Source organism: Hypanus sabinus, chromosome 12, assembly GCF_030144855.1.
Source record: "Hypanus sabinus isolate sHypSab1 chromosome 12, sHypSab1.hap1, whole genome shotgun sequence".
Taxonomy (NCBI): domain Eukaryota; kingdom Metazoa; phylum Chordata; class Chondrichthyes; order Myliobatiformes; family Dasyatidae; genus Hypanus; species Hypanus sabinus.
The window spans coordinates 108,565,322-108,589,171 of record NC_082717.1 but is presented as its reverse complement, the minus strand read 5'-3'; the positions used below and the strand labels follow the sequence as shown (position 1 = coordinate 108,589,171).

General features: G+C 47.9%; 1 protein-coding gene across 5 annotated transcripts in view; it reads left to right on the top strand.

Annotated features, from left to right (window-relative positions):
- arfgef3 (ARFGEF family member 3) overlaps nt 1-23,850 on the top strand; it is a 650,801-nt gene that overhangs the window by 143,907 nt on the left and 483,044 nt on the right. For all 5 annotated transcript variants that reach the window (XM_059986710.1, XM_059986711.1, XM_059986709.1 and 2 more), the window contains one exon: nt 22,813-22,978. In XM_059986710.1, coding sequence (XP_059842693.1) covers nt 22,813-22,978 — 166 coding nt within the window. The remainder of the gene's footprint in view (nt 1-22,812; nt 22,979-23,850) is intronic.

Here is a 23,850-nt window from a genome sequence, read left to right as displayed (position 1 = left end):
GTTGTGTTCAACTCTGTCCCCTTGCATTGGCCGTTGTGTTCAACTCTGTCCCCTTATATTGGGCATTGTGTTCATCTCTACCCCCTTGTATTGGCCGTTGTATTCAACTCTGTCCCCTTGCATTGGGCATTGTGTTCAACTCTACCCCCTTGGATTGGGCATTGTATTCAACTCTGTCCCCTTGTATTGGCCGTTGTGTTCAACTCTACCCCCTTGTATTGGCCGTTATGTTCAACTCTGTCCTTTTGTATTGGCCGTTGTGTTCAACTCCACTCCCTTGTATTGGCCGTTGTGTTCAACTTTGTCCACTTGTATTGGCTGTTGTGTTCAACACTGTCCACATGTATTGGCAGTTGTGTTCAACTCTGTCCCCTTGTATTGGCCGTTGCGTTCAACTCCGTCCCCTTGTATTGGCCGTTGTGTTCAACTCTACCCCCTTGTATTGGCCGTTGTATTCAACTCTGTCCCCTTGTATTGGGCATTGTGTTCAACTCTACCCCCTTGTATTGGGCATTGTGTTCAACTCCGTCCCCTTGTATTGGCCGTTGTGTTCAACTCCACCCCCTTGTATTGGCCGTTGTGTTCAACTCTACCCCCTTGTATTGGCCATTGTGTTCAACTCTGTCCCCTTGTATTGGCCGTTGTGTTCAACTGTACCCCCTTGTATTGTGCGTTCTGTTCAACTCTACCGCCTTTTATTGGGCATTGTGTTCAACTCCGTCCCCTTGTATTGGCCGGTGTGTTCAACTCTACCCCCTTGTATTGGCCATTGTGTTCAACTCTGTCCCCTTGTATTGGCCGTTGTGTTCAACTGTACCCCCTTGTATTGTGCGTTCTGTTCAACTCTACCGCCTTTTATTGGGCATTGTGTTCAACTCCGTCCCCTTGTATTGGCCGTTGTGTTCAACTCTGTCCCCTTGTATTGGCCGTTGTGTTCAACTCTACCCCCTTGTATTGGGCATTGTGTTCAACTCCTCCCCCTTCTTTTGGCCGTTGTGTTCAACTCTGTCCCCTTATATTGGGCATTGTGTTCAACTCTACCCCCTTGTATTGGCCGTTGTATTCAACTCTGTCCCCTTGTATTGGCTGTTGTGTTCAACTCTACCCCCTTGTATTGGCCGTTGTGTTCAACTCTGTCCCCTTGTATTGGCCGTTGTATTCAACTCTGTCCCCTTGTATTGAACATTGTGTTCAACTCTACCCCCTTGTATTGGCCGTTGTGTTCAACTCTGTCCCCTTGTATTGGGCATAGTGTTCAACTCTGTCCCCTTGTATTAGCCGTTGTGTTCAACTCTGTCCCATTGTATTGGGCATTGTGTTCAACTCTACCCCCTTGTATTGGCCGTTGTGTTCAACTCTGTCCCCTTGCTTTGGGCATTGTGTTGAACTCTGTCCCCTTGTATTAGCCGTTGTGTTCAACTCTGTCCCCTTGTATTGGGCATTGTGTTCAACTCTACCCCTTTGTATTGGCCGTTGTGTTCAACTCTGTCCACTTGTATTGGGCATTGTGTTCAACACTGTCCCCTTGTATTGGCCATTGTGTTCTACTTTGTCCACTTGTATTGGCCGTTGCGTTCAACTCTACCCCCTTGTATTGGCCATTGTGTTCAACTCTGTCCACTTGTATTGGGCATTGTGTTCAACTCCGTCCCCTTGTATTGGCCATTGTGTTCTACTTTGTCCACTTGTATTGGCCGTTGTGTTCAACTCTGTCCACTTGTATTGGGCATTGTGTTCAACACTGTCCCCTTGTATTGGCCATTGTGTTCTACTTTGTCCACTTGTATTGGCCGTTGCGTTCAACTCTACCCCCTTGTATTGGCCATTGTGTTCAACTCTGTCCCCTTGTATTCGGCGTTGTGTTAAACTCTACCCCCTTGTATTGGCCGTTGTGTTCAACTCTGTCCCCTTGTATTGGGCATTGTGTTCAACTCTACCCCCTTGTATTGGGCATTGTGTTCAACTCCGTCCCCTTGTATTGGCCGTTGTGTTCAACTCCGTCCCCTTGTATTGGCCGTTGTGTTCAACTCCACCCCCTTGTATTGGCCGTTGTGTTCAACTCTACCCCCTTGTATTGGCCGTTGTGTTCAACTGTACCCCCTTGTATTGTGCGTTCTGTTCAACTCTACCGCCTTTTATTGGGCATTGTGTTCAACTCCGTCCCCTTGTATTGGCCGGTGTGTTCAACTCTACCCCCTTGTATTGGCCATTGTGTTCAACTCTGTCCCCTTGTATTGGCCGTTGTGTTCAACTGTACCCCCTTGTATTGTGCGTTCTGTTCAAATCTACCGCCTTTTATTGGGCATTGTGTTCAACTCCGTCCCCTTGTATTGGCCGTTGTGTTCAACTCTGTCCCCTTGTATTGGCCGTTGTGTTCAACTCTACCCCCTTGTATTGGGCATTGTGTTCAACTCCTCCCCCTTCTTTTGGCCGTTGTGTTCAACTCTGTCCCCTTATATTGGGCATTGTGTTCAACTCTACCCCCTTGTATTGGCCGTTGTATTCAACTCTGTCCCCTTGTATTGGCTGTTGTGTTCAACTCTACCCCCTTGTATTGGCCGTTGTGTTCAACTCCACTCCCTTGTATTGGCCGTTTTGTTCAACTTTGTCCACTTGTATTGGCCGTTGTGTTCAACTCTGTCCCCTTGTATTGGCCGTTGCGTTCAACTCCGTCCCCTTGTATTGGCCGTTGTGTTCAACTCTACCCTCTTGTATTGGCCATTGTGTTCAACTCTACTCCCTTGTATTGGCCGTTGTGTTCAATTCAGTCCCCTTGTATTAGCTGTTGTGTTCAACTCTACCCCCTTGTATTGGCCGTTGTGTTCAACTCTGTCCCCTTGTATTTGCTGTTGTGTTCAAATCTACCCCCTTGTATTGGGCATTGTGTTCAACTCTGTCCCCTTGTATTGGGCATTGTGTTCAACTCCACCCCCTTGTATTAGCTGTTATGTTCAACTCTGTCCCCTTGTATTGGGCATTGTGTTCAACTCTGTCCCCTTGTATTGGGCATTGTGTTCAACTCTGTCCCCTTGTGTTGGCCGTTGTGTTCAACTCCACCCCCTTGTATTGGCCGTTGTGTTCAACTCTGCACCCTTCTATTGGCCATTGTGTTCAACTCTGTCTCCTTGTATTGGCCGTTGTGTTCAACTCTGTCCCCTTGTATTGGGTGTTGTCTTCAACTCTACCCCCTTGTATTGGGCATTGTGTTCAACTCTACCCCCTTGTATTGGATGTTGTGTTCAACTCTACCCCCTTGTATTGGCCGTTGTGTTCAACTCCACTCCCTTGTATTGGCCGTTGTGTTCAACTCTGTCCCCTTGTATTGGCCGTTGCGTTCAACTCTACCCCCTTGTATTGGCCGTTGTGTTCAACTCTGTCCCCTTGTATTGGCCGTTGCGTTCAACTCCGTCCCCTTGTATTGGCCGTTGTATTCAACACTGTCCACATGTATTGGCCGTTGCGTTCAACTCGGTCCCCTTGTATTGGCCGTTGCGTTCAACTCCGTCCCCTTGTATTGGCCGTTGTGTTCAACTCCGTCCCCTTGTATTGGCTGTTGTGTTCAACTCTATCGCCTTGTATTGGCCGTTGTGTTCAACTCCACCCCCTTGTATTGGCCGGTGTGTTCAACTCTGTCCCCTTGCATTGGCCATTGTGTTCAACTCTGCCCCCTTGTATTGGCCATTGTGTTCAACTCTGTCCCCTTGTATTGGGCATTGTGTTCAGCTCTACCCCCTTGTATTGGCTGTTGTGTTCAACTCTATCCCCTTGTATTGGCTGTTGTGTTCAACTCTACCCCCTTGTATTGGCCGTTGTGTTCAACTCTGTCCCCTTGTATTGGCCGTTGTATTCAACTCTGTCCCCTTGTATTGAACATTGTGTTCAACTCTACCCCCTTGTATTGGCCGTTGTGTTCAACTCTGTCCCCTTGTATTGGGCATAGTGTTCAACTCTGTCCCCTTGTATTAGCCGTTGTGTTCAACTCTGTCCCATTGTATTGGGCATTGTGTTCAACTCTACCCCCTTGTATTGGCCGTTGTGTTCAACTCTGTCCCCTTGCTTTGGGCATTGTGTTGAACTCTGTCCCCTTGTATTAGCCGTTGTGTTCAACTCTGTCCCCTTGTATTGGGCATTGTGTTCAACTCTACCCCTTTGTATTGGCCGTTGTGTTCAACTCTGTCCACTTGTATTGGGCATTGTGTTCAACACTGTCCCCTTGTATTGGCCATTGTGTTCTACTTTGTCCACTTGTATTGGCCGTTGCGTTCAACTCTACCCCCTTGTATTGGCCATTGTGTTCAACTCTGTCCACTTGTATTGGGCATTGTGTTCAACTCCGTCCCCTTGTATTGGCCATTGTGTTCTACTTTGTCCACTTGTATTGGCCGTTGTGTTCAACTCTGTCCACTTGTATTGGGCATTGTGTTCAACACTGTCCCCTTGTATTGGCCATTGTGTTCTACTTTGTCCACTTGTATTGGCCGTTGCGTTCAACTCTACCCCCTTGTATTGGCCATTGTGTTCAACTCTGTCCCCTTGTATTCGGCGTTGTGTTAAACTCTACTCCCTTGTATTGGCCGTTGTGTTCAACTCTGTCCCCTTGTATTGGGCATTGTGTTCAACTCTACCCCCTTGTATTGGGCATTGTGTTCAACTCCGTCCCCTTGTATTGGCCGTTGTGTTCAACTCCACCCCCTTGTATTGGCCGTTGTGTTCAACTCTACCCCCTTGTATTGGCCGTTGTGTTCAACTCTGTCCCCTTGTGTTGGCTGTTGTGTTCAACTCTATCGCCTTGTATTGGCCGTTGTGTTCAACTCCACCCCCTTGTATTGGCCGGTGTGTTCATCTCTGTCCCCTTGTATTGGCCATTGTGTTCAACTCTGCCCCCTTGTATTGGCCATTGTGTTCAACTCTGTCCCCTTGTATTGGGCATTGTGTTCAGCTCTACCCCCTTGTATTGGCTGTTGTGTTCAACTCTATCCCCTTGTATTGGCTGTTGTGTTCAACTCTACCCCCTTGTATTGGCCGTTGTGTTCAACTCTGTCCCCTTGTATTGGCCGTTGTATTCAACTCTGTCCCCTTGTATTGAACATTGTGTTCAACTCTACCCCCTTGTATTGGCCGTTGTGTTCAACTCTGTCCCCTTGTATTGGGCATAGTGTTCAACTCTGTCCCCTTGTATTAGCCGTTGTGTTCAACTCTGTCCCATTGTATTGGGCATTGTGTTCAACTCTACCCCCTTGTATTGGCCGTTGTGTTCAACTCTGTCCCCTTGCTTTGGGCATTGTGTTGAACTCTGTCCCCTTGTATTAGCCGTTGTGTTCAACTCTGTCCCCTTGTATTGGGCATTGTGTTCAACTCTACCCCTTTGTATTGGCCGTTGTGTTCAACTCTGTCCACTTGTATTGGGCATTGTGTTCAACACTGTCCCCTTGTATTGGCCATTGTGTTCTACTTTGTCCACTTGTATTGGCCGTTGCGTTCAACTCTACCCCCTTGTATTGGCCATTGTGTTCAACTCTGTCCACTTGTATTGGGCATTGTGTTCAACTCCGTCCCCTTGTATTGGCCATTGTGTTCTACTTTGTCCACTTGTATTGGCCGTTGTGTTCAACTCTGTCCACTTGTATTGGGCATTGTGTTCAACACTGTCCCCTTGTATTGGCCATTGTGTTCTACTTTGTCCACTTGTATTGGCCGTTGCGTTCAACTCTACCCCCTTGTATTGGCCATTGTGTTCAACTCTGTCCCCTTGTATTCGGCGTTGTGTTAAACTCTACCCCCTTGTATTGGCCGTTGTGTTCAACTCTGTCCCCTTGTATTGGGCATTGTGTTCAACTCTACCCCCTTGTATTGGGCATTGTGTTCAACTCCGTCCCCTTGTATTGGCCGTTGTGTTCAACTCCACCCCCTTGTATTGGCCGTTGTGTTCAACTCTACCCCCTTGTATTGGCCATTGTGTTCAACTCTGTCCCCTTGTATTGGCCGTTGTGTTCAACTGTACCCCCTTGTATTGTGCGTTCTGTTCAACTCTACCGCCTTTTATTGGGCATTGTGTTCAACTCCGTCCCCTTGTATTGGCCGGTGTGTTCAACTCTACCCCCTTGTATTGGCCATTGTGTTCAACTCTGTCCCCTTGTATTGGCCGTTGTGTTCAACTGTACCCCCTTGTATTGTGCGTTCTGTTCAACTCTACCGCCTTTTATTGGGCATTGTGTTCAACTCCGTCCCCTTGTATTGGCCGTTGTGTTCAACTCTGTCCCCTTGTATTGGCCGTTGTGTTCAACTCTACCCCCTTGTATTGGGCATTGTGTTCAACTCCTCCCCCTTCTTTTGGCCGTTGTGTTCAACTCTGTCCCCTTATATTGGGCATTGTGTTCAACTCTACCCCCTTGTATTGGCCGTTGTATTCAACTCTGTCCCCTTGTATTGGCTGTTGTGTTCAACTCTACCCCCTTGTATTGGCCGTTGTGTTCAACTCCACTCCCTTGTATTGGCCGTTTTGTTCAACTTTGTCCACTTGTATTGGCCGTTGTGTTCAACTCTGTCCCCTTGTATTGGCCGTTGCGTTCAACTCCGTCCCCTTGTATTGGCCGTTGTGTTCAACTCTACCCTCTTGTATTGGCCATTGTGTTCAACTCTACTCCCTTGTATTGGCCGTTGTGTTCAATTCAGTCCCCTTGTATTAGCTGTTGTGTTCAACTCTACCCCCTTGTATTGGCCGTTGTGTTCAACTCTGTCCCCTTGTATTTGCTGTTGTGTTCAAATCTACCCCCTTGTATTGGGCATTGTGTTCAACTCTGTCCCCTTGTATTGGGCATTGTGTTCAACTCCACCCCCTTGTATTAGCTGTTATGTTCAACTCTGTCCCCTTGTATTGGGCATTGTGTTCAACTCTGTCCCCTTGTATTGGGCATTGTGTTCAACTCTGTCCCCTTGTGTTGGCCGTTGTGTTCAACTCCACCCCCTTGTATTGGCCGTTGTGTTCAACTCTGCACCCTTCTATTGGCCATTGTGTTCAACTCTGTCTCCTTGTATTGGCCGTTGTGTTCAACTCTGTCCCCTTGTATTGGGTGTTGTCTTCAACTCTACCCCCTTGTATTGGGCATTGTGTTCAACTCTACCCCCTTGTATTGGATGTTGTGTTCAACTCTACCCCCTTGTATTGGCCGTTGTGTTCAACTCTACCCCCTTGTATTGGCCGTTGTGTTCAACTCTGCCCCCTTGTATTGGCTGTTGTGTTCAACTCTATCGCCTTGTATTGGCCGTTGTGTTCAACTCTACCCCCTTGTATTGGCCGTTGTGTTCAACTCCGTCCCCTTGTATTGGCTGTTGTGTTCAACTCTATCGCCTTGTATTGGCCGTTGTGTTCAACTCCACCCCCTTGTATTGGCCGGTGTGTTCAACTCTGCCCCCTTGTATTGGCCGTTGTGTTCAACTCTGTCCCCTTGTATTGGGCATTGTGTTCAACTCCGTCCCCTTGTATTGGCCGTTGTGTTCAACTCTACCCCCTTGTATTGGCCGTTGTGTTCAACTCTACCCCCTTGTATTGGCCGTTGTGTTCAACTCTGCCCCCTTGTATTGGCCGTTGTGTTCAACTCTGTCCCCTTGTATTGGGCATTGTGTTCAACTCTGTCCCCTTGTATTGGGCATTGTGTTCAACTCTGTCCCCTTGTATTGGGCATTGTGTTCAACTCTACCACTTTGATTTGGCCGTTGTGTTCAACTCTGTCCCCATTTATTGGGCATTGTGTTGAACTCTACCCCTTTGTATTGGCCGTTGTGTTCAACTCTGTCCACTTGTATTGGGCATTGTGTTCAACTCCTTCCCCTTGTATTGGCCATTGTGTTCAACTTTGTCCACTTGTATTGGCCGTAGTGTTCAACTCTACCCCCTTGTATTGGCCATTGTGTTCAACTCTGTCCCCTTGTATTGGGCATTGTGTTCAACTCTACCCACTTGTATTGGCCGTTGTATTCAACTCTGTCCACTTGTATTGGGCATTGTGTTCAACTCTGTCCCCTTGTATTGGCCGTTGTGTTCAACTCTGTCGACTTGTATTGGGCATTGTGTTCAAATCTGTCCCCATGTATTGGCCGTTGTGTTCAACTTTGTCCACTTGTATTGGCCGTTGTGTTCAACACTGCCCACGTGTATTGGCCGTTGTGTTCAACTCTGTCCCCTTGTATTGGCCGTTGCATTCAACTCTGTCCCCTTGTATTGGGCTTTGTGTTCAACTCTACCCCCTTGTATTGGCCGTTGTGTTCAACTCTGTCCCCTTGCATTGGCCGTTGTGTTCAACTCTGTCCCCTTATATTGGGCATTGTGTTCATCTCTACCCCCTTGTATTGGCCGTTGTATTCAACTCTGTCCCCTTGCATTGGGCATTGTGTTCAACTCTACCCCCTTGGATTGGGCATTGTATTCAACTCTGTCCCCTTGTATTGGCCGTTGTGTTCAACTCTACCCCCTTGTATTGGCCGTTATGTTCAACTCTGTCCTTTTGTATTGGGCATTGTGTTCAACTCTACCCCTTTGAATTGGCCGTTGTGTTCAACTCTGTCCCCTTGCATTGGCCGTTGTGTTCAACTCTGTCCCCTTATATTGGGCATTGTGTTCATCTCTACCCCCTTGTATTGGCCGTTGTATTCAACTCTGTCCCCTTGCATTGGGCATTGTGTTCAACTCTACCCCCTTGGATTGGGCATTGTATTCAACTCTGTCCCCTTGTATTGGCTGTTGTGTTCAACTCTACCCCCTTGTATTGGCCGTTATGTTCAACTCTGTCCTTTTGTATTGGCCGTTGTGTTCAACTCCACTCCCTTGTATTGGCCGTTGTGTTCAACTTTGTCCACTTGTATTGGCCGTTGTGTTCAACTTTGTCCACTTGTATTGGCTGTTGTGTTCAACTCTACCCCCTTGTATTGGCCGTTGCATTCAACTCTGTCCCCTTGTATTGGGCTTTGTGTTCAACTATACCCCCTTGTATTGGCCGTTGTGTTCAACTCTGTCCCCTTGCATTGGCCGTTGTGTTCAACTCTGTCCCCTTATATTGGGCATTGTGTTCATCTCTACCCCCTTGTATTGGCCGTTGTATTCAACTCTGTCCCCTTGCATTGGGCATTGTGTTCAACTCTACCCCCTTGGATTGGGCATTGTATTCAACTCTGTCCCCTTGTATTGGCCGTTGTGTTCAACTCTACCCCCTTGTATTGGCCGTTATGTTCAACTCTGTCCTTTTGTATTGGCCGTTGTGTTCAACTCCACTCCCTTGTATTGGCCGTTGTGTTCAACTTTGTCCACTTGTATTGGCTGTTGTGTTCAACACTGTCCACATGTATTGGCAGTTGTGTTCAACTCTGTCCCCTTGTATTGGCCGTTGCGTTCAACTCCGTCCCCTTGTATTGGCCGTTGTGTTCAACTCTACCCCCTTGTATTGGCCGTTGTATTCAACTCTGTCCCCTTGTATTGGGCATTGTGTTCAACTCTACCCCCTTGTATTGGGCATTGTGTTCAACTCCGTCCCCTTGTATTGGCCGTTGTGTTCAACTCCACCCCCTTGTATTGGCCGTTGTGTTCAACTCTACCCCCTTGTATTGGCCATTGTGTTCAACTCTGTCCCCTTGTATTGGCCGTTGTGTTCAACTGTACCCCCTTGTATTGTGCGTTCTGTTCAACTCTACCGCCTTTTATTGGGCATTGTGTTCAACTCCGTCCCCTTGTATTGGCCGGTGTGTTCAACTCTACCCCCTTGTATTGGCCATTGTGTTCAACTCTGTCCCCTTGTATTGGCCGTTGTGTTCAACTGTACCCCCTTGTATTGTGCGTTCTGTTCAACTCTACCGCCTTTTATTGGGCATTGTGTTCAACTCCGTCCCCTTGTATTGGCCGTTGTGTTCAACTCTGTCCCCTTGTATTGGCCGTTGTGTTCAACTCTACCCCCTTGTATTGGGCATTGTGTTCAACTCCTCCCCCTTCTTTTGGCCGTTGTGTTCAACTCTGTCCCCTTATATTGGGCATTGTGTTCAACTCTACCCCCTTGTATTGGCCGTTGTATTCAACTCTGTCCCCTTGTATTGGCTGTTGTGTTCAACTCTACCCCCTTGTATTGGCCGTTGTGTTCAACTCTGTCCCCTTGTATTGGCCGTTGTATTCAACTCTGTCCCCTTGTATTGAACATTGTGTTCAACTCTACCCCCTTGTATTGGCCGTTGTGTTCAACTCTGTCCCCTTGTATTGGGCATAGTGTTCAACTCTGTCCCCTTGTATTAGCCGTTGTGTTCAACTCTGTCCCATTGTATTGGGCATTGTGTTCAACTCTACCCCCTTGTATTGGCCGTTGTGTTCAACTCTGTCCCCTTGCTTTGGGCATTGTGTTGAACTCTGTCCCCTTGTATTAGCCGTTGTGTTCAACTCTGTCCCCTTGTATTGGGCATTGTGTTCAACTCTACCCCTTTGTATTGGCCGTTGTGTTCAACTCTGTCCACTTGTATTGGGCATTGTGTTCAACACTGTCCCCTTGTATTGGCCATTGTGTTCTACTTTGTCCACTTGTATTGGCCGTTGCGTTCAACTCTACCCCCTTGTATTGGCCATTGTGTTCAACTCTGTCCACTTGTATTGGGCATTGTGTTCAACTCCGTCCCCTTGTATTGGCCATTGTGTTCTACTTTGTCCACTTGTATTGGCCGTTGTGTTCAACTCTGTCCACTTGTATTGGGCATTGTGTTCAACACTGTCCCCTTGTATTGGCCATTGTGTTCTACTTTGTCCACTTGTATTGGCCGTTGCGTTCAACTCTACCCCCTTGTATTGGCCATTGTGTTCAACTCTGTCCCCTTGTATTCGGCGTTGTGTTAAACTCTACCCCCTTGTATTGGCCGTTGTGTTCAACTCTGTCCCCTTGTATTGGGCATTGTGTTCAACTCTACCCCCTTGTATTGGGCATTGTGTTCAACTCCGTCCCCTTGTATTGGCCGTTGTGTTCAACTCCGTCCCCTTGTATTGGCCGTTGTGTTCAACTCCACCCCCTTGTATTGGCCGTTGTGTTCAACTCTACCCCCTTGTATTGGCCGTTGTGTTCAACTGTACCCCCTTGTATTGTGCGTTCTGTTCAACTCTACCGCCTTTTATTGGGCATTGTGTTCAACTCCGTCCCCTTGTATTGGCCGGTGTGTTCAACTCTACCCCCTTGTATTGGCCATTGTGTTCAACTCTGTCCCCTTGTATTGGCCGTTGTGTTCAACTGTACCCCCTTGTATTGTGCGTTCTGTTCAAATCTACCGCCTTTTATTGGGCATTGTGTTCAACTCCGTCCCCTTGTATTGGCCGTTGTGTTCAACTCTGTCCCCTTGTATTGGCCGTTGTGTTCAACTCTACCCCCTTGTATTGGGCATTGTGTTCAACTCCTCCCCCTTCTTTTGGCCGTTGTGTTCAACTCTGTCCCCTTATATTGGGCATTGTGTTCAACTCTACCCCCTTGTATTGGCCGTTGTATTCAACTCTGTCCCCTTGTATTGGCTGTTGTGTTCAACTCTACCCCCTTGTATTGGCCGTTGTGTTCAACTCCACTCCCTTGTATTGGCCGTTTTGTTCAACTTTGTCCACTTGTATTGGCCGTTGTGTTCAACTCTGTCCCCTTGTATTGGCCGTTGCGTTCAACTCCGTCCCCTTGTATTGGCCGTTGTGTTCAACTCTACCCTCTTGTATTGGCCATTGTGTTCAACTCTACTCCCTTGTATTGGCCGTTGTGTTCAATTCAGTCCCCTTGTATTAGCTGTTGTGTTCAACTCTACCCCCTTGTATTGGCCGTTGTGTTCAACTCTGTCCCCTTGTATTTGCTGTTGTGTTCAAATCTACCCCCTTGTATTGGGCATTGTGTTCAACTCTGTCCCCTTGTATTGGGCATTGTGTTCAACTCCACCCCCTTGTATTAGCTGTTATGTTCAACTCTGTCCCCTTGTATTGGGCATTGTGTTCAACTCTGTCCCCTTGTATTGGGCATTGTGTTCAACTCTGTCCCCTTGTGTTGGCCGTTGTGTTCAACTCCACCCCCTTGTATTGGCCGTTGTGTTCAACTCTGCACCCTTCTATTGGCCATTGTGTTCAACTCTGTCTCCTTGTATTGGCCGTTGTGTTCAACTCTGTCCCCTTGTATTGGGTGTTGTCTTCAACTCTACCCCCTTGTATTGGGCATTGTGTTCAACTCTACCCCCTTGTATTGGATGTTGTGTTCAACTCTACCCCCTTGTATTGGCCGTTGTGTTCAACTCCACTCCCTTGTATTGGCCGTTGTGTTCAACTCTGTCCCCTTGTATTGGCCGTTGCGTTCAACTCTACCCCCTTGTATTGGCCGTTGTGTTCAACTCTGTCCCCTTGTATTGGCCGTTGCGTTCAACTCCGTCCCCTTGTATTGGCCGTTGTATTCAACACTGTCCACATGTATTGGCCGTTGCGTTCAACTCGGTCCCCTTGTATTGGCCGTTGCGTTCAACTCCGTCCCCTTGTATTGGCCGTTGTGTTCAACTCCGTCCCCTTGTATTGGCTGTTGTGTTCAACTCTATCGCCTTGTATTGGCCGTTGTGTTCAACTCCACCCCCTTGTATTGGCCGGTGTGTTCAACTCTGTCCCCTTGTATTGGCCATTGTGTTCAACTCTGCCCCCTTGTATTGGCCATTGTGTTCAACTCTGTCCCCTTGTATTGGGCATTGTGTTCAGCTCTACCCCCTTGTATTGGCTGTTGTGTTCAACTCTATCCCCTTGTATTGGCTGTTGTGTTCAACTCTACCCCCTTGTATTGGCCGTTGTGTTCAACTCTGTCCCCTTGTATTGGCCGTTGTATTCAACTCTGTCCCCTTGTATTGAACATTGTGTTCAACTCTACCCCCTTGTATTGGCCGTTGTGTTCAACTCTGTCCCCTTGTATTGGGCATAGTGTTCAACTCTGTCCCCTTGTATTAGCCGTTGTGTTCAACTCTGTCCCATTGTATTGGGCATTGTGTTCAACTCTACCCCCTTGTATTGGCCGTTGTGTTCAACTCTGTCCCCTTGCTTTGGGCATTGTGTTGAACTCTGTCCCCTTGTATTAGCCGTTGTGTTCAACTCTGTCCCCTTGTATTGGGCATTGTGTTCAACTCTACCCCTTTGTATTGGCCGTTGTGTTCAACTCTGTCCACTTGTATTGGGCATTGTGTTCAACTCCGTCCCCTTGTATTGGCCATTGTGTTCTACTTTGTCCACTTGTATTGGCCGTTGTGTTCAACTCTGTCCACTTGTATTGGGCATTGTGTTCAACACTGTCCCCTTGTATTGGCCATTGTGTTCTACTTTGTCCACTTGTATTGGCCGTTGCGTTCAACTCTACCCCCTTGTATTGGCCATTGTGTTCAACTCTGTCCCCTTGTATTCGGCGTTGTGTTAAACTCTACTCCCTTGTATTGGCCGTTGTGTTCAACTCTGTCCCCTTGTATTGGGCATTGTGTTCAACTCTACCCCCTTGTATTGGGCATTGTGTTCAACTCCGTCCCCTTGTATTGGCCGTTGTGTTCAACTCCACCCCCTTGTATTGGCCGTTGTGTTCAACTCTACCCCCTTGTATTGGCCGTTGTGTTCAACTCTGTCCCCTTGTGTTGGCTGTTGTGTTCAACTCTATCGCCTTGTATTGGCCGGTGTGTTCATCTCTGTCCCCTTGTATTGGCCATTGTGTTCAACTCTGCCCCCTTGTATTGGCCATTGTGTTCAACTCTGTCCCCTTGTATTGGGCATTGTGTTCAGCTCTACCCCCTTGTATTGGCTGTTGTGTTCAACTCTATCCCCTTGTATTGGCTGTTGTGTTCAACTCTACCCCCTTGTATTGGCCGTTGTGTTCAACTCTGTCCCCTTGTATTGGCCGTTGTATTCAACTCTGTCCCCTTGTATTGAACATTGTGTTCAACTCTACCCCCTTGTATTGGCCGTTGTGTTCAACTCTGTCCCCTTGTATTGGGCATAGTGTTCAACTCTGTCCCCTTGTATTAGCCGTTGTGTTCAACTCTGTCCCATTGTATTGGGCATTGTGTTCAACTCTACCCCCTTGTATTGGCCGTTGTGTTCAACTCTGTCCCCTTGCTTTGGGCATTGTGTTGAACTCTGTCCCCTTGTATTAGCCGTTGTGTTCAACTCTGTCCCCTTGTATTGGGCATTGTGTTCAACTCTACCCCTTTGTATTGGCCGTTGTGTTCAACTCTGTCCACTTGTATTGGGCATTGTGTTCAACACTGTCCCCTTGTATTGGCCATTGTGTTCTACTTTGTCCACTTGTATTGGCCGTTGCGTTCAACTCTACCCCCTTGTATTGGCCATTGTGTTCAACTCTGTCCACTTGTATTGGGCATTGTGTTCAACTCCGTCCCCTTGTATTGGCCATTGTGTTCTACTTTGTCCACTTGTATTGGCCGTTGTGTTCAACTCTGTCCACTTGTATTGGGCATTGTGTTCAACACTGTCCCCTTGTATTGGCCATTGTGTTCTACTTTGTCCACTTGTATTGGCCGTTGCGTTCAACTCTACCCCCTTGTATTGGCCATTGTGTTCAACTCTGTCCCCTTGTATTCGGCGTTGTGTTAAACTCTACCCCCTTGTATTGGCCGTTGTGTTCAACTCTGTCCCCTTGTATTGGGCATTGTGTTCAACTCTACCCCCTTGTATTGGGCATTGTGTTCAACTCCGTCCCCTTGTATTGGCCGTTGTGTTCAACTCCACCCCCTTGTATTGGCCGTTGTGTTCAACTCTACCCCCTTGTATTGGCCATTGTGTTCAACTCTGTCCCCTTGTATTGGCCGTTGTGTTCAACTGTACCCCCTTGTATTGTGCGTTCTGTTCAACTCTACCGCCTTTTATTGGGCATTGTGTTCAACTCCGTCCCCTTGTATTGGCCGGTGTGTTCAACTCTACCCCCTTGTATTGGCCATTGTGTTCAACTCTGTCCCCTTGTATTGGCCGTTGTGTTCAACTGTACCCCCTTGTATTGTGCGTTCTGTTCAACTCTACCGCCTTTTATTGGGCATTGTGTTCAACTCCGTCCCCTTGTATTGGCCGTTGTGTTCAACTCTGTCCCCTTGTATTGGCCGTTGTGTTCAACTCTACCCCCTTGTATTGGGCATTGTGTTCAACTCCTCCCCCTTCTTTTGGCCGTTGTGTTCAACTCTGTCCCCTTATATTGGGCATTGTGTTCAACTCTACCCCCTTGTATTGGCCGTTGTATTCAACTCTGTCCCCTTGTATTGGCTGTTGTGTTCAACTCTACCCCCTTGTATTGGCCGTTGTGTTCAACTCCACTCCCTTGTATTGGCCGTTTTGTTCAACTTTGTCCACTTGTATTGGCCGTTGTGTTCAACTCTGTCCCCTTGTATTGGCCGTTGCGTTCAACTCCGTCCCCTTGTATTGGCCGTTGTGTTCAACTCTACCCTCTTGTATTGGCCATTGTGTTCAACTCTACTCCCTTGTATTGGCCGTTGTGTTCAATTCAGTCCCCTTGTATTAGCTGTTGTGTTCAACTCTACCCCCTTGTATTGGCCGTTGTGTTCAACTCTGTCCCCTTGTATTTGCTGTTGTGTTCAAATCTACCCCCTTGTATTGGGCATTGTGTTCAACTCTGTCCCCTTGTATTGGGCATTGTGTTCAACTCCACCCCCTTGTATTAGCTGTTATGTTCAACTCTGTCCCCTTGTATTGGGCATTGTGTTCAACTCTGTCCCCTTGTATTGGGCATTGTGTTCAACTCTGTCCCCTTGTGTTGGCCGTTGTGTTCAACTCCACCCCCTTGTATTGGCCGTTGTGTTCAACTCTGCACCCTTCTATTGGCCATTGTGTTCAACTCTGTCTCCTTGTATTGGCCGTTGTGTTCAACTCTGTCCCCTTGTATTGGGTGTTGTCTTCAACTCTACCCCCTTGTATTGGGCATTGTGTTCAACTCTACCCCCTTGTATTGGATGTTGTGTTCAACTCTACCCCCTTGTATTGGCCGTTGTGTTCAACTCCACTCCCTTGTATTGGCCGTTGTGTTCAACTCTGTCCCCTTGTATTGGCCGTTGCGTTCAACTCTACCCCCTTGTATTGGCCGTTGTGTTCAACTCTGTCCCCTTGTATTGGCCGTTGCGTTCAACTCCGTCCCCTTGTATTGGCCGTTGTATTCAACACTGTCCACATGTATTGGCCGTTGCGTTCAACTCGGTCCCCTTGTATTGGCCGTTGCGTTCAACTCCGTCCCCTTGTATTGGCCGTTGTGTTCAACTCTACCCCCTTGTATTGGCCGTTGTGTTCAACTCTGTCCCCTTGTGTTGGCTGTTGTGTTCAACTCTATCGCCTTGTATTGGGCATTGTGTTCAACTCCACCCCCTTGTATTGGCCGGTGTGTTCAACTCTGTCCCCTTGTATTGGCCATTGTGTTCAACTCTGTCCCCTTGTATTGGGCATTGTGTTCAACTCCACCCCCTTCTATTGGGCATTGTGTTCAACTCTGCACCCTTGTATTGGCCGTTTTGTTCAACTCTGCACCCTTGTATTGGCCGTTGTGTTCAACTCTACCCCCTTGTATTGGCCGTTGTGTTCAACTCTGTCCCCTTGTATTGGCCGTTGTGTTCAACTCTGTCCCCTTGTATTGGGCATTGTGTTCAACTCCACCCCCTTGTATTGGGCATTGTGTTCAACTCTGCACCCTTGTATTGGCCGTTTTGTTCAACTCTGCACCCTTGTATTGGCCGTTGTGTTCAACTCTGTCCCCTTGTATTGGCTGTTGTGTTCAACTCTACCCCCTTGTATTGGCCGTTGTGTTCAACTCTGTCCCCTTGTATTGGCCGTTGTGTTCAACTCCACCCCCTTGTATTGGGCATTGTGTTCAACTCTACCCCCTTGTATTGGCCATTGTGTTCAACTCTGTACCCTTGTATTGGCCGTTGTGTTCAACTCTGTCTCCTTGTATTGGCCATTGTGTTCAACTCCACTCCCTTGTATTGGCCGTTGTGTTCAACTCTGTCCCCTTGTATTGGGAGTTGTGTTCAACTCTACCCCCTTGTATTGGGCATTGTGTTCAACTCTACCCCCTTGTATTGGCTGTTGTGTTCAACTCTACCCCCTTGTATTGGCTGTTGTGTTCAACTCCACTCCCTTGTATTGGCCGTTGTGTTCAACTTTGTCCACTTGTATTGGCCGTTGTGTTCAACACTGTCCACATGTTTTGGCCGTTGTGTTCAACTCCGTCCCCTTGTATTGGCTGTTGTGTTCAACTCTACCCCCTTGTATTGGCCGTTGTGTTCAACTCTGTCCCCTTGTATTGGCCGTTGTGTTCAACTCTACCCCCTTGTATTGGCCGTTGTGTTCAACTCTACCCCCTTGTATTGGCCGTTGTGTTAAACTCTATCGCCTTGTATTGGCCGTTGTGTTCAACTTTGTCCACTTGTATTGGCCGTTGTGTTCTACTTTGTCCACTTGTATTGGCCGTTGTGTTCAACTCTACCCCCTTGTATTGGGCATTGTGTTCAACTCTACCCCCTTGTATTGGCCGTTGTGTTCAACTCTGTCCCCTTGTATTGGGCATTGTGTTCAACTCCACCCCCTTGTATTGGGCATTGTGTTCAACTCTGCACCCTTGTATTGGCCGTTTTGTTCAACTCTGCACCCTTGTATTGGCCGTTGTGTTCAACTCTACCCCCTTGTATTGGCCGTTGTGTTCAACTCTGTCCCCTTGTATTGGCCGTTGTGTTCAACTCTGTCCCCTTGTATTGGGCATTGTGTTCAACTCCACCCCCTTGTATTGGGCATTGTGTTCAACTCTGCACCCTTGTATTGGCCGTTTTGTTCAACTCTGCACCCTTGTATTGGCCGTTGTGTTCAACTCTGTCCCCTTGTATTGGCTGTTGTGTTCAACTCTACCCCCTTGTATTGGCCGTTGTGTTCAACTCTGTCCCCTTGTATTGGCCGTTGTGTTCAACTCCACCCCCTTGTATTGGGCATTGTGTTCAACTCTACCCCCTTGTATTGGCCATTGTGTTCAACTCTGTACCCTTGTATTGGCCGTTGTGTTCAACTCTGTCTCCTTGTATTGGCCATTGTGTTCAACTCCACTCCCTTGTATTGGCCGTTGTGTTCAACTCTGTCCCCTTGTATTGGGAGTTGTGTTCAACTCTACCCCCTTGTATTGGGCATTGTGTTCAACTCTACCCCCTTGTATTGGCTGTTGTGTTCAACTCTACCCCCTTGTATTGGCTGTTGTGTTCAACTCCACTCCCTTGTATTGGCCGTTGTGTTCAACTTTGTCCACTTGTATTGGCCGTTGTGTTCAACACTGTCCACATGTTTTGGCCGTTGTGTTCAACTCCGTCCCCTTGTATTGGCTGTTGTGTTCAACTCTACCCCCTTGTATTGGCCGTTGTGTTCAACTCTGTCCCCTTGTATTGGCCGTTGTGTTCAACTCTACCCCCTTGTATTGGCCGTTGTGTTCAACTCTACCCCCTTGTATTGGCCGTTGTGTTAAACTCTATCGCCTTGTATTGGCCGTTGTGTTCAACTTTGTCCACTTGTATTGGCCGTTGTGTTCTACTTTGTCCACTTGTATTGGCCGTTGTGTTCAACTCTACCCCCTTGTATTGGGCATTGTGTTCAACTCTACCCCCTTGTATTGGCCGTTGTGTTCAACTCCACCCCCTTGTATTGGCCGTTGTGTTCAACTCCACCCCCTTGTATTGGGCATTGTGTTCAACTCTGTCCCCTTGTATTGGGCATTGTGTTCAACTCCACTCCCTTGTATTGGCCGTTGTGTTCAACTCTACCCCCTTGTATTGGCTGTTCTGTTCAACTCTACCCCCTTGTATTGGGCATTGTGTTCAACTCTACCCCCTTGTATTGGCTGTTGTGTTCAACTCTACCCCCTTGTATTGGCCGTTGTGTTCAACTTTGTCCACTTGTATTGGCCGTTGTGTTCAACTCTGTCCCCTTGTATTGGCCATTGTGTTCAACTCTACCCCCTTGTATTGGCCGTTGCGTTCAACTCCGTCCCCTTGTATTGGCCGTTGTGTTCAACTCTACCCCCTTGTATTGGCCGTTGTGTTCAACTCTACCCCCTTGTATTGGCCGTTGTGTTCAACTCTATCGTCTTGTATTGGCTGTTGTGTTCAACTCCACCCCCTTGTATTAGCTGTTGTGTTCAAGTATGTCCACTTGTATTGGCTGTTGTGTTCAACACTGTCCACATGTATTGGCCGTTGTGTTCAACTCTGTCCCCTTGTATTGGCCATTGCGTTCAACTCGGTCCCCTTGTATTGGCCGTTGTGTTCAACTCTACCCCCTTGTATTGGCCGTTGCGTTCAACTCCGTCCCCTTGTATTGGCCGTTGTGTTCAACTCTACCCCCTTGTATTGGCCGTTGTGTTCAACTCTACCCCCTTGTATTGGCCGTTGTGTTCAACTCTATCGTCTTGTATTGGCTGTTGTGTTCAACTCCACCCCCTTGTATTAGCTGTTGTGTTCAAGTATGTCCACTTGTATTGGCTGTTGTGTTCAACACTGTCCACATGTATTGGCCGTTGTGTTCAACTCTGTCCCCTTGTATTGGCCATTGCGTTCAACTCGGTCCCCTTGTATTGGCCGTTGTGTTCAACTCTACCCCCTTGTATTGGCCGTTGCGTTCAACTCCGTCCCCTTGTATTGGCCGTTGTGTTCAACTCTACCCCCTTGTATTGGCCGTTGTGTTCAACTCTGTCCCCTTGTGTTGGCTGTTGTGTTCAACTCTGTCCCCTTGTATTGGCCGTTGTGTTCAACTCTGTCCCCTTGTATTGGCCGTTGTGTTCAACTCTGTCCCCTTGTATTGGGCATTGTGTTCAACTCTGTCCCCTTGTATTGGGCATTGTGTTCAACTCTGTCCCCTTGTATTGGGCATTGTGTTCAACTCTGTACCCTTGTATTGGCCGTTGTGTTCAACTCTGTCCCCTTGTATTGGGCATTGTGTTCAACTCTACCCCCTTGTATTGGCCGTTGTGTTCAACTCTGTCCCCTTGTATTGGGCATTGTGTTCAACTCTGCACCCTTGTATTGGCCATTGTGTTCAACTCTGTACCCTTGTATTGGGCATTGTGTTCAACTCTGTACCCTTGTATTGGCCGTTGTGTTCAACTCTACCCCCTTGTATTGGCCGTTGTGTTCAACTCTGTCCCCTTGTATTGGGCATTGTGTTCAACTCTGTCCCCTTGTATTGGCCGTTGTGTTCAACTCTACCCCCTTGTATTGGCCATTGTGTTCAACTCCATCCCCTTGTATTGGCCATTGTGTTCAACTCTACCCCCTTGTATTGGCCGTTGTGTTCAACTCTGTCCCCTTGTGTTGGCTGTTGTGTTCAACTCTGTCCACTTGTATTGGCCGTTGTGTTCAACTCCGTCCCCTTGTATTGGCCGTTGTGTTCAACTCTGCCCACATGTATTGGCCGTTGTGTTCAACTCTGTCCCCTTGTATTGGCCGTTGTGTTCAACTCCGTCCCCTTGTATTGGCCGTTGTGTTCAACTCCACCCCCTTGTATTGGCCATTGTGTTCAACTCCATCCCCTTGTATTGGCCATTGTGTTCAACTCTACCCCCTTGTATTGGCCATTGTGTTCAACTCTACCCCCTTGTATTGGCCGTTGTGTTCAACTCTGTCCCCTTGTATTGGCCGTTGTGTTCAACTCTATCGCCTTGTATTGGCCGTTGTGTTCAACTCCATCCCCTTGTATTGGCCGTTGTGTTCAACTCTACCCCCTTGTATTGGCCGTTGTGTTCAACTCCGTCCCCTTGTATTGGGCATTGTGTTCAACTCTGTCCCCTTGTATTGGGCATTGTGTTCAACTCCACCCCCTTGTATTGGGCATTGTGTTCAACTCTGCCCCCTTGTATTGGGCATTGTGTTCAACTCTGCACCCTTGTATTGGCCGTTTTGTTCAACTCTGCACCCTTGTATTGGCCGTTGTGTTCAACTCCGTCCCCTTGTATTGGGCATTGTGTTCAACTCTGTACCCTTGTATTGGCCGTTGTGTTCAACTCTGTCTCCTTGTATTGGTCATTGTGTTCAACTCTACTCCCTTGTATTGGCCGTTGTGTTCAACTCTGTCCCCTTGTATTGGGCATTGTGTTCAACTCTGTCCCCTTGTATTGGGCATTGTGTTCAACTCTGTCCCCTTGTATTGGGCATTGTGTTCAACTCTGTACCCTTGTATTGGCCGTTGTGTTCAACTCTGTCCCCTTGTATTGGGCATTGTGTTCAACTCTACCCCCTTGTATTGGCCGTTGTGTTCAACTCTGTCCCCTTGTATTGGGCATTGTGTTCAACTCTGCACCCTTGTATTGGCCATTGTGTTCAACTCTGTACCCTTGTATTGGGCATTGTGTTCAACTCTGTACCCTTGTATTGGCCGTTGTGTTCAACTCTACCCCCTTGTATTGGCCGTTGTGTTCAACTCTGTCCCCTTGTATTGGGCATTGTGTTCAACTCCATCCCCTTGTATTGGGCATTGTGTTCAACTCTACCCCCTTGTATTGGCCGTTGTGTTCAACTCTGTCCCCTTGTGTTGGCTGTTGTGTTCAACTCTGTCCACTTGTATTGGCCGTTGTGTTCAACTCCGTCCCCTTGTATTGGCCGTTGTGTTCAACTTTGTCCACTTGTATTGGCCGTTGTGTTCAACTCCGTCCCCTTGTATTGGCCGTTGTGTTCAACTCTGTCCCCTTGTATTGGGCATTGTGTTCAACTCCACCCCCTTGTATTGGCCATTGTGTTCAACTCCATCCCCTTGTATTGGCCATTGTGTTCAACTCTACCCCCTTGTATTGGCCATTGTGTTCAACTCTGTCCCCTTGTATTGGCCGTTGTGTTCAACTCTATCGCCTTGTATTGGCCGTTGTGTTCAACTCCATCCCCTTGTATTGGCCGTTGTGTTCAACTCTACCCCCTTGTATTGGCCGTTGTGTTCAACTCCGTCCCCTTGTATTGGGCATTGTGTTCAACTCTGTCCCCTTGTATTGGGCATTGTGTTCAACTCCACCCCCTTGTATTGGGCATTGTGTTCAACTCTGCCCCCTTGTATTGGGCATTGTGTTCAACTCTGCACCCTTGTATTGGCCGTTTTGTTCAACTCTGCACCCTTGTATTGGTCATTGTGTTCAACTCTGTCCCCTTGTATTGGCTGTTGTGTTCAAGCATGCCATTCTGTGAAAATGTTGCTGGTTGTCCACTCTGCATTTTTTCTGAGTCACTTCACACCATAGAGGAAGTCCCAGAAGAAGAAAGGGTATTCAGAGTAAGATTTCGATTCATGTACTTCAAAACAGACAGTGAAATTTGTTGCGCTAACAACCATCTTAAACTAGTGATGTGCTCGGGCCTGCCTGCGTGTGTTACCACACATTCCAGTCCCAATCATGTATGCCCACAATATTCAACTAAACAACACAGGCAACAAAACGATAAAAGTAACCACAACAGATCAAGCCACTTCTCCCCCACTTCCAACACTCCAGTCACTCAGAGACATGTGTAAAACCCCCCCAGGCTGCCTCTGGGCCTCCAGCAGATTCAGAGGGATTGTCGGTGTTAAGGGGCGAATTGACCCTGCCTAATAATTGGATACATCTGTATAAGATCATCCCTCAGTCTCGTCTGCTGCAGGGAAACCCTGTCCAACCTCTCCCTATAGTTCAAACTACCGGTACCATCCTCGTAAGTGATCTTTACACTGAGGACTAGGAGGAGTTCACTAACCCCACCCCGCTGTTCCGGAACATTCAACCATAAAGACCGGGATGTCTTGTTGTATCTCCACAGAAAGAGTTTGTGAGGCAGGTTCAGAGCAGCCGGGTACTGATGGTGCTGTCTCAGGCGTGGATTGAAGAGCTATACCATCAGGTGCTGGACCGCAACTTGTTGGGAGAGGCCGGATACTGGGGAACGCCACAGGAACATTCCCTGCCCTTCATCGTCATGTTAACGGGTGAGTTCCTACCTGGCGATTTTTTGCTTTAGCAGAGAAGAAATTGGGTGCACTGGGAGTAAATTTCTAAATTTTCACTTGATATCTTCATACTACACAGAAGTGGCCATCCTGACTTTTGAGTGTATTCTGGCTCCTTGAGATCTCCCACTAAACACTGATTAGGATCACGACCATCAGCCTATCTTGTCTGAACCGACTGAGATGCCAGTTTAAGTTGCTCATCTGCCTCCGTGTGGTCTATAATTTTCGCTTCCCAGCCTGGTTCATGTAAATTCTATTGACCCACATTTCGATCTCATGATCCAGAAATTCCTCCCTCATCGTCCTTGCTGACCGGGGGTGGTGGGGGGGGGGCTTTTATATATAATGGCTTTGATTGAACTCTGGTTACTCAGCCCTCTTGATTTCAGCCTCTCCAGTTCAATGTCTGGGCTCTCCATCCTTGAAAGGAGTGCGGGGTGTGTGTAGCGTGTGTCCGCCTCAAATGAGCTGGCCAGAGGAGCTGCACTGGTATTCCTTGTTTAGAATGACTGATTCCCCTGCAAGTCAGCTGACAACCCATCCTGCTGGGAATGACAGAGTTTGACCTTATGCCAAAATTGTAGTTTATGTAACTAACTTCTACCTGTGGCATCTTGCTGGAAACACAACCCGGCATTTATCAACACACGTTCACTTTGCTGTAACTGATGAATGCTCCTTTTTCACTGAAGCTGATGGCTGCAGTGAATGTTTAAGTAGACTCAGTGGACTGTTTGTGCAGTAGTCTGTTTAAGTAGATGTTGAAGACTGGTGCAGTAGACTATTTAAATAGACCCTGTAAGAGTGCTTGTGCAGTGGACTCTGTAGACTGCGCAGTGCACAGTTCA